Source organism: Bemisia tabaci, chromosome 7 (genome assembly GCF_918797505.1).
Source record: "Bemisia tabaci chromosome 7, PGI_BMITA_v3".
In the NCBI taxonomy this organism is placed as follows: domain Eukaryota; kingdom Metazoa; phylum Arthropoda; class Insecta; order Hemiptera; family Aleyrodidae; genus Bemisia; species Bemisia tabaci.
Window position 1 is genome coordinate 29,661,858 of NC_092799.1, and position 13,945 is coordinate 29,675,802.

The 13,945-nt window shown below is 39.8% G+C and overlaps 1 protein-coding gene across 2 annotated transcripts in view; it reads right to left on the bottom strand.

The window, feature by feature from the left end:
- Window positions 1-13,945, bottom strand: part of vir-1 (virus-induced RNA 1) — a 38,670-nt gene that overhangs the window by 8,972 nt on the left and 15,753 nt on the right. For both annotated transcript variants that reach the window (XM_019058902.2, XM_019058908.2), the window contains exons 2-3: window positions 5,625-5,864; window positions 4,491-4,624 (exon numbers count right to left, since the gene is read on the bottom strand). In XM_019058902.2, the coding sequence (XP_018914447.2) occupies window positions 4,491-4,624; window positions 5,625-5,864 (374 nt within the window). The remainder of the gene's footprint in view (window positions 1-4,490; window positions 4,625-5,624; window positions 5,865-13,945) is intronic.

Sequence of the window (13,945 nt, forward strand, 5' to 3'; positions counted from 1 at the left end):
AGCCTAGTAAAAAAATGATATGATCACGATATCTTGAGGGTATCAAAATTTTACATCCTCAAGATATCCTCAAGAACATATTTTTGTCCACGCCTTTAAGATATAATTCGTTAGATTTCTTCCGGATATCTCAAACGAATTCCTCCGAACATCTCAGTTTTATGCTGTCCTCAATTTGGTCCGGACTCCGAAAAATTCCTCCCAGAATCTCTGTGAGCATCCCAGAGTTGATTCCGCATGAATCGGTCCAGCGGATTGATGTACTACAACCCTAGTAACATACCGACTGATAAGTTATATCTTGAGGAAATCCTTAAAAAGATATTAGTTTTGATTTTCGGTGGGACATCTTAGTAACATCTTCAGAATATTTTTGAGATATCATCGTCTGATATCTTTACTAGATATCTTCAAATACTCTAAAAATAATTGTTAAAATATCATCAGTGAAATCTTTTATGACATTTTCAAGTTCTTAAAAATGAATGTTTAAAGTTATTTTTTACAGAAATTCATACGACAATCAAGAATGAAATTTCAAGTATTTGTTTAATGATATCCGGTGAATGTTCAGTCTGAATGTCAGCCTTGATTTTCGGTGGCAAATCAGGAGCTTATCTTTCAGATTTCTTCACTGATGTTAAGAATAATTTCTCTGAGTCAATATTAACTGATATTCTAAGAAGGTTGTACAACGATATCTTTAAGATATCTCCTGATTTTTTTCGAACGTAATTAGTGAGGTCAGCATGTAAATGTTAGTGTTTTAAATCTCCGATGATGTACTTCAAGAATAACGAAGTCATCGTTATGATGAAATCTTAGGCATCAATAATTATTTCTTCAGAATATCACATTACGATATCTACCAAATTTATTCATGATTTTTTTTCAAGACATTTAATAATGCTATTTTGAAGATAAATTCAGAAACATTTGGAAGTTATCATTAGTTCATGACATGCTCGTTTTCGCCAATAAGCCTACAGGTCATTTTAGGAACACCCGCCACGAATATTTAGCAAGATATCTTTTCGTTATTTTAGAAAAAGAAAAATGTAGACATCATTTGACTGATAACTCATTGATATTCAAAATGGCTTATTATGATGAACCATCAGGAAAGATAACGTACTTATCACTTCACACAGATTTTTTCAAACTATCGCACGCAGATTAATTTTAAAAATTTATTGAAGATATCGACAAATGATATTCTGAAGATAGGTAACTTTAGAATTATCTTAAAGTTACCATGTAGTTTCTGAATTTTCCGCCAGGGTTCTCTGCAGTCTCTTTTTTCAGGAAAATAAAAGTTAATGCTTTTGGACCCTACCATGACGTTTTTTTAAGGATTTTGCACATCTTAAATTAAAGAAAGCACCGTTCCTCTGGTTTTGAACATAGTTTCAGATAAAAAAATTGAGACTAGCATAGTGAAGTGGGGTACCGAAACGGTGACTCTCCGTAAGAGATGCCTTTTTGCAGGGCCCTAGAGTAATGGTAAGCTCAGGGTGCACTGAGAAAAAGCTATGGTTTATAAACCTATTAGTGGTAAATATGGAACACCTATAATAGTTGTAAATAAACTAATGATTCTCGGTCTGTGAACCATACTATGGTCTCTGCACCTAATTAAGGTACAGAGACCATAACTAAGGTATATGTGCTATTATTATATGTAGAGGTACTACTATTAGTGGTGTTCCATATTTACCTCTAATAGGTTTATAAACCATAGTTTTTTCTCAGTGTGTGAGTAAGGCTTAAGTAAATGCACCCATGACCTTAATAAGGAGCTTCTGTATGGCGAGTGCAATGCGCTGAGCGCTATAGCTACCCTCCGAAAGTCGACGGTGAAACTTGCGACGTCGCAGGCTTCCTGTCTATATTTATACTAGGGGGCTACGCCCCCTGGCCGCTACGCGGCCCAACCCCCTGAAGGCGCTCCGCGCCATCAATGGGCCGCTTCGCGGCCCTATTTTTACCCTCCTATCGGTGTTAGTTTTATTTTTCCCCTAAAAAATTACGAAATGAGGTATACTTTACTTTTAGAATGAAATAATTTTTGGTTTTGATGAATAAAGAAACAAATTTTTTTTTTTTTTGAAGTCTAAAGGACGCGTTTTGGAATGACTACTTGATGAAATATTGCAGTAAAACAACGAACATTGATAATCAGGTAATAATTAAGAATTTCGGGTAACGGGGATCGAACCCACACCATATTTTAAGTGGACGCTTCCGACGTCTTTGACGACTCGGCTACCGCTCGTCTTGAGGAAGTAGGGGCGAATCTTGAGTAGATAAGTGTAGAGCTGATGCGCAGGCTACCCAGCTACTGCGCAACCTCCTCGACCACTGCGCATCCTCCCGCGCATAGCGGTAGCAGTCTCGGAGCATTCTGAAAATTCACTCACTTTTATAACGTGATTGTAAAAAAACCTGGGTCCTATTTCCAAAATCTGAATAGAGCGGGCTCATCTAGGGCCAATTACCCGTCGATTACCGCAAAAAACTTGGAAATCGGCCCGGTAGAACGCTCAAACGAACTATGACAAAAAATATAAATTTACATTGTTTAAATGGGAGAATTCGCAACTTTACCACTTAATATAAAAAAACCTAGGCCATATTTTGAAAATCTGAAAAGAGTTGGCTTATCTAGAGACAATTGCCCGTCGATAGCCGCAAAAATTATAAAAATCGGCTTTGTAGAACGCTGGAACTAAGCGTTACCAGTTTCGCAAAATTAGGAGGCTTGAGAGCTTATAGTATAGATTTTCAATTAAAAACCACGCGATGTCAATCCTTAAAAACTCACATAATTTTTCTAGTCTGTGAGAAGCAAATTTTGAGAAAATTTCAAGGAATGATGTTGTTTTGTTCTCCCTTAAAAAAATAAAGCAAGAGCGAGGATTTATAACACCGTAAACAAGATACTCCAAGTAGAAGTGATCGCGATAAAGAGCGATTTTATCGGTGGCAATAATCGAGATATTAGCGCATTTAAAATTGCAATTTATGGCGATTAAATCGCTACACATCGCAATTTTTGGTTGATTAAATCGTCATTAATTTTCATCGATAAAATCGAGATTAAATCGCCATTTATCGCGATTTTTATTTAAAAAATATCGCCATGAATTGTCTGGCGATAAAAACGCGATTTTATCGCGATAAGATCAAGGATAATCGCTAAGATGTATGATAGTCTTGACGATTTTATCGATCGATTTTTCCGTTGAGGAATGCTACTTGAGACGTGGTTTGGTAGTTTCACCGTCGACGTCGAAGTGCTTTTTGCAGTTCCGTTCTTCTTCGACAGTGAGACTTGGTGAGAATTAAATGCCTCCGAGCAGTGATCCCAAAAGTGCTGTGTGCAATGTGCAGCTCGACCTTTCCCGATACTTATTTTTGATCTGACCTGGTAGAATTAAAGCCCGTGACCTTTGTAAGGAATAACGCACCACCAGACATGCTTTCATGGAAAGAAAGAGTGATGCCCAGTGGGTATTAAGATGCTCAGCTGTATACATCAACCTGTTATCTGAATGTAAATGCACTAACAATAATAGTATGTAGGTACAGGGCAGAAAGTTTGTGGTCGGAAAAGATTTTTCGGATTTTCAATCGATTTTGGGTTACTTATTGAGAAATTGTGTAATGAAGTAATTTAGTTTATCGCCCTTAGGTAGGTACTCACTTAGTGAGTTTATGTTCAGTGATGCTGAAACTTAAAGAATTTTTAAAGTTTAAGTAGGTATTTAATACCGTAAATTTCTCACTTTAGAGAAGGATCTTTGCGTGATTGCAATAATGTAACACTCAAATTAATGAGTATGACGCGCCCTAGTTTAAAATTTGGCCCTGGCCTAAAGGGCCAATTAAACATAATGGAATCACTCCCTTCGTGTCCCTTGTCCCTTAAATTAAAAAGAATAAAATAAGTAAAAAAAACTGAAAAGGCTCAAACAAAAATTATACAGCGAGTAAGTGCAAAAGAGAATTGGTAAAAACGTTTCTACTTCGGGCTGGTTTGTCCCACCCTAATAGCACAGCCCATGAAATTACGCGTAAACAATTTGAAACGGGTAAATAATTTTGAATATGTTACCAAAATCTTTATGTTAAAGAAACTCATAAAAATCGCAGATAATCATAGCTCAAGTATTGTGTGTTAAAAATTCGAGCGTAAAAAGGTAACAACAGAATTTTGGAAGAGTGAAATAAATTTTAAAGTACTCGTATTTTTCAAGTAACATGCCTGCATTGTATTTCCTTTAGGTCTCATACACTAATTTTTTACGAGTTTTTTTACAATATTTTTTGGTGTTAAATTTACGTCGTGTGCTACCAGGGTGCTACGGTGAGAAAGCGATATGAGTCCTATTTTACAGCTTTTCATTCGTAAGTAGAATTATGAAAGCATCAATGAAACGCTATAAATACACCGGTGACGTGCTCTGGTATATATTTAACATACTCACATCTACTTTGGTCGTCGTCTGATTCCTCACATCGGAGGGGACGAAACTCAACGGGCCATCGTCACCATTCATCGATTTCGGTGGAACTCGTGACAGAACAACCGACATTTGATCACGCAGGATTTTCATCATGTCTGCACAAAAAACATGATACATACAATTATTTTATTTGAATTTTTAAAAACTCTCATTTCTGTCTATCAACTTTCTAGCCTTAGCTTTGCAGTCCAACAAAAATACTATTTAAAGTCAGAAATTATGAGTGAGAAACTATGTGCTTCAATGCTCCTTCATTTTGACGTTACGTATTTCATGAATGACCCCATAAAACGTTGTGCTTAATGAGGAGGTGTCATAAAATCATTTCAAATTCTAAGTAGCTCAATTTCATGCCAGCCTAAAAGAAGGAGAATTTAGTTCTTCATTTTCTTAAACTCTTTAGAAATGCGGGAAAAGCCACGTCTAGGCGCTATGCGTTTCACGTCGACCGCTGTTGACCGTACTGTGTTTGACGCAATGCGTGAAGTATTCATGCAGTCTCGTAGGCGCTAATATGTGTTACATGCCGACCGCCGCGTCGAGGGCTTCTCCTTTTCATCTCAAGTCCTCGTCATCATTTCTCTTTGCGCCGCGCCGCTCCAGGCCAAATTACGTGTTTGGTTTCTCTCTTAACTCAACTAATTAAAGGTGCGCAGTCTTTTGTATCACCGAAATACGACAAAATTAGAAATTAATGAACTCTCAGGAAATGAGAGATTTTGTCACCTTTTCTTGTTTGTAATTTTTTTCTGAATCCGATTTTTTTGTACCTGCATTTAAAAAAATTGCAAAATTTGCCGCCATGGCCGCGGGCCGCGGCCCATGTGGCAACCCCCTTAATCCGGCCCTGCTTAAAACCCGAGATGTTTCGACTCAAAACTGAGTCATTTCCAGCCGGAAAATACATTAAAAATTAAAAAATATCGAAGTAAGAACCTGAGATCTACATGTTGGTAGCCGAGATCCGAGAAAAACCTACACCAACATGTAGGTCTCAGGTTTTTTCCTCGATATTTTTTAATTTTTAATTTATTTTCCGGCAAATAGACTTCGCTTCCTTTGCACGGAGATAGATGCGTGAGTTATGATGCTCACCTTGCATGTCGAAGAAGAAACCAGAGAATGGATCATTGAAAGGAGGTTGGTCGCCGGCACGGAGCTCTGCAGGGACAGGCGAGGCGGGTCTGCGATACCCCTTGTATTGCCCGCGATGCCCTGCGAACCCTCGCGACTCTGAATCAGGGTTCGAGCCGGCATCTCCGATCCGGGCGCTGGCTCGCAAAGGGAAACCCTCGTCGTTGAATAGGTGATCTTCTGATGCAGCGTATGCCTCACCTGCAAAATAAGACAAAAATAAGATTATCAGTGCGAAATATTTAGTGTAGGAAATCATCTTCGGCAAAACCAGAGACAACGATTCGCAATATCCGCGGTTGGATTTTTAAAGAAAGCCAACGGACGCGTAACCTATTATTCGACAATTTTACTAGATATTCTACATGTACAGATTGAAGAAATATTTGGGGTAATTCAAACAAACATATAAGGTTGAATGGTTTTCTTTCATATGAAATTGGCAAGGAATTCGCAACGTCAAAAATCGAGGTACATACGCGTAGTCGACTATTTTTTCTTCTTACACGATGGCGCCACGCAATGTTTATGTCTGTAATCAGGGCCGGATTTAGGGGGTGGCCACATGAGCCGCGGCCCATGGCGGCAAATTTAGGGGCGGCAAATTTAAGGGGCGGCAAATTTTGCAATTTTTTTTAAATGTAGGTATAAAAATAAAATTGCAAACGGGAAAAGGCGACAAAATCTTGCATTTCCTGTCAGTATCGTAATTTCTAATTTTGTCGTTTTGCGGTGCTACAAAAGATAGCACCTTAAATTATTGGTCGAGTTATGAGAGAAACCAAACACGCAATTTGGCCTGGAGCGGCGCGGCGCAGAGAGCAATGATGACGAGGACTTGAGATGAAAAGGAGAGGCCCTCGGCGCGGCGGTCGGCATGTAACACATATTAGCGCCTACAAGACTGCATGAATACTTCACGCATAGCGTCAAACACAAAGCGGTCAGCAGCGGTCGCCGTGTAACGCATAGCGCCTACAAGACTGCATGAATACTTCACGCATTGCGTCAAACACGGTGCGTTCAGCAGCGGTCGGTGTGAAAGGCATAGCGCCTACAAGAGTGTAGGAATACCTCACGCATTGCGCCAAACAAAGTGCGATCAGCACGGCGCGGCGGTGGAAGTTAAAATTATTAAACCACATTTATGATTGTCCTCTCATAATTTTGTCGTTCATTTCTTATTAATGGAAGGCATTGTCCCCACAGAGACAAGTTTACGGAACTTAACTTTCGCGCCAAGTTCCGTGAATTTTTGCTAGTAGTGTTGACAGGGCTTCCGCAAAAAATGTATCCAACACGAGTAAACGCGTCTTATGCATCCCTCTCCCTCCGGCACGTTCACTTGTCGATTTTTACTGATGTTTCAAAACGAATGAGATGGGGGTGGCAAAATACAGGCGGGCCGTGGGCGGCAAGTAGGCAAATCCGGCCCTGTCTGAAATCATCTCCTAATCTTGAAAAAGCTCTGGAGGTTAAAGTCGTTGGATTATCAAGCTACAAGAACATTCTTTCTTATGTTATTAATCAAAGTTTCTCAGTAGGAGGGTTGAATACATGAGAGGTTCCTTAATGACTGTTGGGGTCGGGTTCTAACCTTCTGATACTAGAAAATCCCTCACATAGAGAGTCAATCCTGCACATTTTGTGTCAACCCTATCTATGTGTCGCAGGCAATTTTTTTCTATCGGCGATTTGCAAGCGGCTCACGTGCTGCTCCGATAAATCGCAAATTTGCGCATCGGGGCGGATACTATAGTGAAGGTTTGACGGGTTTTAAAAGAATTATGTCGGCTTCGATCGCCTTCATTTTTTGTGATACTCTACGCATTGTCGCGGTGTTGGTTTAGTTGCCTGTCTGCGCTCTAAACCCGACTAATATAAGGTTACGGATTTCACCACTCGCTCTTCTGCGTGTGCCTGCCCCTGTCATGTTTTTACGTAGGAAAAAGTGTCAATTCACATTAAAGGCAAAGTAATCAATACTTAGCTAATATCGGTTCTTTATTTCTGAATTAAATGATTTTTAATTTATTCAATAGTGGCCAGCAAATTGCCGACAATTGCTAACTCTGCGGCATGCGAAAAGAATTCGATTAATTATAGACGTGGAACCATGCTTCGTGTGTGATAAAATATTTTTTTAATTCAGAATCGAGGAACGTGTTCGAGTCGCGTATACCTACTGATAAGCAACGACGACTTGGCGAGCGATCCCTGGTGAAGTGACGTGATCGAAATTGAAAACTCCGCAATTTGGCTGCTGTGCCAACTTTCGGCAAGACAAGCTCGTCACGGCCCCTTCGGTCCCCCAACCCTAGGTTTGGAATCAGAAAAATACCATCGCACTCCGATCGTTCCCCTCACCCTCGACGGAGCGTCATAGACACTACCAATGGCGGTTCCAGCAAGTTTGCAATCCTGCTGTCAATACTCCATTTAAATTCATTGAATATATCGATTCTGAATCGACCCAGAATCGATTGTGTAACATACATTTAAATGGAGATAAAACAGTGTTGCCAACTTTCAATAGTCGCCACTGGACACTACCATGCCGAGCCGTTCCGGCCATACTATCATGCTCATAAAACGTCGCTCCTTTGGCGTAAGGGCGTATCTCGGTTTCCGCATGAGCCCTATAAAGCATGAATTGGACTGCATTTTGCAATTTGGAACTATATAATTCTGGCTCTTCTGGAAAAACACTTATGGCACATACGTTGTTTTTAAACCGGGCTAGAATTTATAGTTCCAAATTGCAAAATGTAGTCCAATTTATGTATAGGACAGGGCTCACCGGAAATTACGGTACGCCCTCACGCTAGAGTAGCGACGAAAACTGCCGTTTTAACGGGCGGAATCGTACCCTCGCTTTTTGAATTCAATAATTAGACTACATTATGCAATTAGGAACTATAATCCTGGCTTATACGTAAAAAAAACCCATGTGCATCGGGAAACTAATGATACATATGTTGTTTGTAAACTGAGCCACTTATCATGGTTTCTAATTGCAAAATGTGGTCAAATTGTCGGAGGAGTCGTGACGGATGATCAAATCTACTAAAATACACGTGATCAAACGTGATATTCCGCTAGTATGACATCATAGAGTGGTTGCTTTTTTTACATTTAAGTGAATATTCTTTTGTCGGATTTCCCGCACCGCAAAAAAGGTATGAAAAATTTTGTAATCTCGAGTTAACAAGCACCATCGTATGAAACTATAAAATTTTTTCGAGGGAATTATACATTAAGTGCACGACTACCACTAATTTTATACTTGGTGGCTCACGGAGTCGTGGATGGGTGGGAACTTTATTGGAGGATAAACTGCCGGCGCGGGCGCCCGCAACGACGCAACGTGCGTCACTCCTGTCAGCTCGCGTGGTTCACTCGACTTCGTCTACCGGGGTCGCGTACTTGCTCGATTCCTCGAACTTCCATGACGTCAGATTTGACCATCAATTATGAATATACCTATCAACCTTACAATAACAAGACAGCTCCTCTTTTTTTGCCCCGTTTTTTTAAAGTACCCAAGTAGCATGGGGTTCTATTTTCTGTCTAGCACTAATTTAGAAATTATCTATTTTCTAGACAGAAAAATAAAATAGAAAGAAAATAGATGTATCAAATAGAAGTGAGAAAATTATTTTTAAAAAAACTTCTATTTTCTGTCTATGTTCCGGACACGAAATACAAGGAAAACAGACTATTTTGTTGTCTACATTCTGTGTTATTTCTATCTGTTTTCTGAATTTTAAATTTCTCAGAAATATATAAAGAAAATGTCCAATTTTTCTCTATTTTCCATCAGGTTTTCGGATATTTTCTATTAAGGATTCTACCTACTAAGGAAAATTACATCTCCCTAATTTTTCTTCTTCGTGCGAGGCAAATTTTAAAAAAATTTCAAGGAATGATGTTGAGTTGTTAATTCACCGCTAAAAAATGAAAATAAGAGTAAATATTTTAGAACACCGCAAACAAGATACGTGGTTTGGGAATTCCACCATCGGAGTTTTCTAGAGGGACCTTGAGTACATGTTATCCCACCCACTCAGCTTCTTAAATGACGCCCAAGTCAAAAACTGAGGAATTTCAAGACAATTCGAACGCTTTTCACCTGCTCACAATCCTCGCATGTGGTCTGAGAACTTGACACTCGAGCATTCTGCAAACGCATGAATGTCAGCCAGTTCATTTCCGTTATAGTGCGGGGGTGGAGGGGGGGGGGGCCGAGTTCGTGGAAAGCGAAATCTGCGGCGGGGGGCGTCGCGTCGCGTCGATCTGTGTGACCCCGGCCTTGCCAAATCCCGATCCGACCCCCCTCCCGCCTGGGCGAGCATCGGCCCGCGAGTGAAATGGCCGATTCGCGGAAAGCTCGTTGGGAAAGCCGCTCGGACCGCAAATTAAAAACACGTTCTTCAACGAAGTTTTTTTGCTTTTCTTTTACAATTTGTATATAAAACTTGTAAAAATGATCTAAAGCTAGTGCTCTCTCGACGCGCAGATTAGGATGAACATGCTAACAACCCTAACCCTAACAGTAGCTATCTTGCGACAACCGGACAGTCTTGCACCATCAAATTTCATATTTTCAGGAGTTTTTTTTTTTTAGTTACGAAAATGCACTAGAAATAAGATACAATCTTTTGGTAGAAAAAAAATTGTTCTTTGACAACTCATCTGAGCGGCAGCGTTTCACTTTCCACCAATTCTGACAAACATTTCAAATTTTGTCAAGTAAAGAACTCAGACGATCTTGGTTTCAGTTGATAAAATGGACTGCGTTAAACAGAAAGAACCAAGCCACATCAACTATTGTCAAATTCAATAGAGCGATTTAATTTTTTACAAGAGAACGTTTTTGCGGATTCCTTTGACATTTTTGAGGAATTTTCTTCGCATACCACGTAGAAAATTCACTGAAATTTGCAGAAAAATCCGCATAACCGTCTTCGGTAAAAAATTAAAGTGCCCAATTCAATTTGGCAATAGCTGATGTGGCTTTGGTTCCTTTCTGTTTAACGCAGTCCAAATAGAATTTGACAAGTTTCCAACATCAAGTCTTTAATACTATTTGATTTGAAATGGCAGCACCAATTCACTTACTTTTGGAACAACCTATGCGTATTATTTCGTATGCGCAAGAAGTTTCTCAGTAGCAAGAGCAACGCTCGCCGAGGGATTAAATTGCCAGTCACGGAGAGAGCGCTCCAGCGTCTCGCCATTTAAAAGTCATCTTTAATCCACACGTTTTCCGGTACCGCTATCGATGATTTTCTTTCATGAGGTGCGAAGAGCCAACAAGATAAAACGTCGAAAAAAAACATTGAAAAAAAGAGATCAATCCAAGTAATGCAACGCATTATAGACGATTTAAACGTATGTACTTTTTCCCCCCTTGGTTTTAACGTAGGGTAATGTGTTCAATTGTTTGCAAAAAAAAATATGTTTGCACCAGTGTTTATTGTCCGCTGCATATTCCGATTTGTTCTAAAAATTGAACAATTCCAAGGAAAACTTGCCTTTTTTGCTTTTTGTCTCTTCTTTTGGATGTACATACAATCGTCTATGTAATTATAACTCTAAGGCTTGTATGTCGTCCTTCGATATCGGAAACTATTGGACCGATTTGCGTCGGGTTTGTTTTAAACGAAAGCGTTGACCTGTAAATTTGCCGCCCCTAGAGCAGTGCACCTGTGTTGTATTGCAACCTGACAAAAAGTCATGTCACACATTCAGGGCCGGATTAAGGGGGTGGCCACATGGGCCGCGGCCCATGGCGGCAAAATTAGGGGGCGGCAACTTTTGCAATTTTTTTAAATGCAGGTGCAAAAAAAGCGGATTCAGAAAAAAATTACAAACAAGAAAAAGTGACAAAATCTCTCATTTCCTGAGGGTTCATTAATTTCTAATTTTGTCGTATTTCGGTGATACAAAAGACTGCGCACCTTTAATTAGTTGACTTAAGAGAGAAACCAAACACGTGATTTGGCCTGGAGCGGCGCGGCGCCAAGAGAAATGATGACAAGGACTTGAGATGAAAAGGAGAAGCCCTCGGCGCGGCTGTCGGCATGTAACACATATTAGCGCCTACGAGACTGTATGAATACTTCACGCATTGCGTCAAACACAGTGCGGTCAACAGCGGTCGGCGCGGCGTGAAACGCACAGTGCCTACAAGACTACATGAATACTTCACGCATTGCGCCAAACACAGTGTGGTCAGCGCGGCACGGCGCGGCGCGGCGGCAGAAGTTAAAATTATTAAACCACATTTACGTTTGTTCTTTCTTAATTTTTTAGTTCATTTCTTACGAATGAAAGGCCTTGTCCCCACAGAGATAGGTTTACGGAACTGAACTTTCGCGCGAAGTTCCGTGAACTTTTGCTAGTAGGTACTGTTGACAGGGCTTACGCAAAAAATGTGTCCAACACGAGTGAACGCGTCTTATGCCCCCTTCTCCCTCCGGCTTGTTCACTTGATGGATTTTATTGATGTTTCAAAATGAATGAGAGGAGGGCGGCAAAATACAGGCGGCCCATGGGCGGCAAGTAGGTAAATCCGGCCATGCACACATTTTATGAGGTTTTCTCTTTTCCCGTTAAATTTTATCAAATAATTTTTTCACGAGTCTTTGCTATTAGAGCCCACTACCAGCCGATTCCTAGTGACGTCATAATTCCAGCAGAATAACCCAATCCTGCTCTCGCAGAAAAGGGAGGGCGTTAGTGCAGTATTCGACCTCCAAGGTAACAAATTTACTTGATGGTATGCACGGAGAAAGACCCATGCAAGGTTCTCAACTCTCCTCCGGAAATAGCAGAAAATCTTCAGATTCCTAGCAAATTAAGCCGTAAAAGCGATACCGAATCAAGTCCTTCTTTTATTTCTCTGGGATTCCCGAACCTCTTTCTCATTCTTATTGCGGCGACGTTAATAATACGCACATGGGGTGTAGGATAATATAATTCGCGAAGATGTAATTTCAGGTTCATCCACCTATTCCGAGAATGGATCTGATTAGGACGATAAGTTGTTTGATTCTCGTTCTCTCAGCGGACAGAACACCTCCGCTACATCAGTATTTTTACAAATAAAATTACAAAACCACTCCCGGGTCGGTTTGGGACGTTATGTTGTAGATTTCCTGTGGTACATTAATTTGTTGGAGGATGAGTTATCTTCACATTTTGCACGATTTCTTCTTGCCAAATCAAAGATGCCCCAACCAAAAGAATTCCTTCACAATATGTCTGGTAGGTAATTGACGCTTTTCGAAAAAGGAGGAGTGAAAATTTTGAAACACCACTATTGAGATACATGTTTTGACAGTTTCATCGTCAATTCGTATTTCGAAATTTAGGCTGACAATAAGTTGTAAGTATGTGTTTTTTAGTATAAAATTGCAAGATAGGCTTACCGCATGAGAGAGTGACAACTTCTCGAGAATAAGGCATTCAAAGTAGAGAAATTAAATAAAAACTCATGACACCATTAAATTTCAAATTAGAATAGACTGATGCGCTCTTAAATGAACAAAAAAAAATAATTTTTTTCGAAAGTAAATTTCACTTGCGTCGCGACTAATATATCAATTTGGTAAACATCGTGAGTTATCTCCTTAATCTGTGATTCCCGTCAATCATTTCAAAGGAAAGAATTACATATTTCCTAATCCAAAAATTTGGAATATTTTCTAATCCGTTGTTAGAAAAATGTGTACTAAAAATGTGTGTAAATATGTTTTACCCCCGCACCCAATGGGATGTAAGTTTTTCATAAAAACAGCAGTAGATAATAACATCCAAAACTATCCACAGGAAGCGAAAATAATAAATAATTTGGCAGTTATTTCAGAGGCTAAAATTGGATCGCGCCATTTCCGGTTATCGTTGGTTTATTTCTGTTTTGCTCCGTTTTCTCAATCATTTAGAATAATTTTAGCGCCACGTTTTCTTTTTCGTTCAAAAATTCACATTTCGCCGTGACCTTGTGAACAATGTTCCCGGTATTCTATGTGTATTTCAACTCGCCACCGTTCTGTAATCTAATAATCGATAATATCTTCATATTTTAAAGTTGATGGAATGTTTATTGAGGGTGATTTTACGAGAAAATCAACGAAACCACTTCTAAATCCTGTGACATTATGACAACATTGATGTGAGCTTGTCTCTACATTTTGTATGATGCCTCCCACTGATTTGCTCTACTGAGTGCCGAGGGTGGCGGGTGAAGTAGAGTGCCTGGACAGTCGAAACGCCTT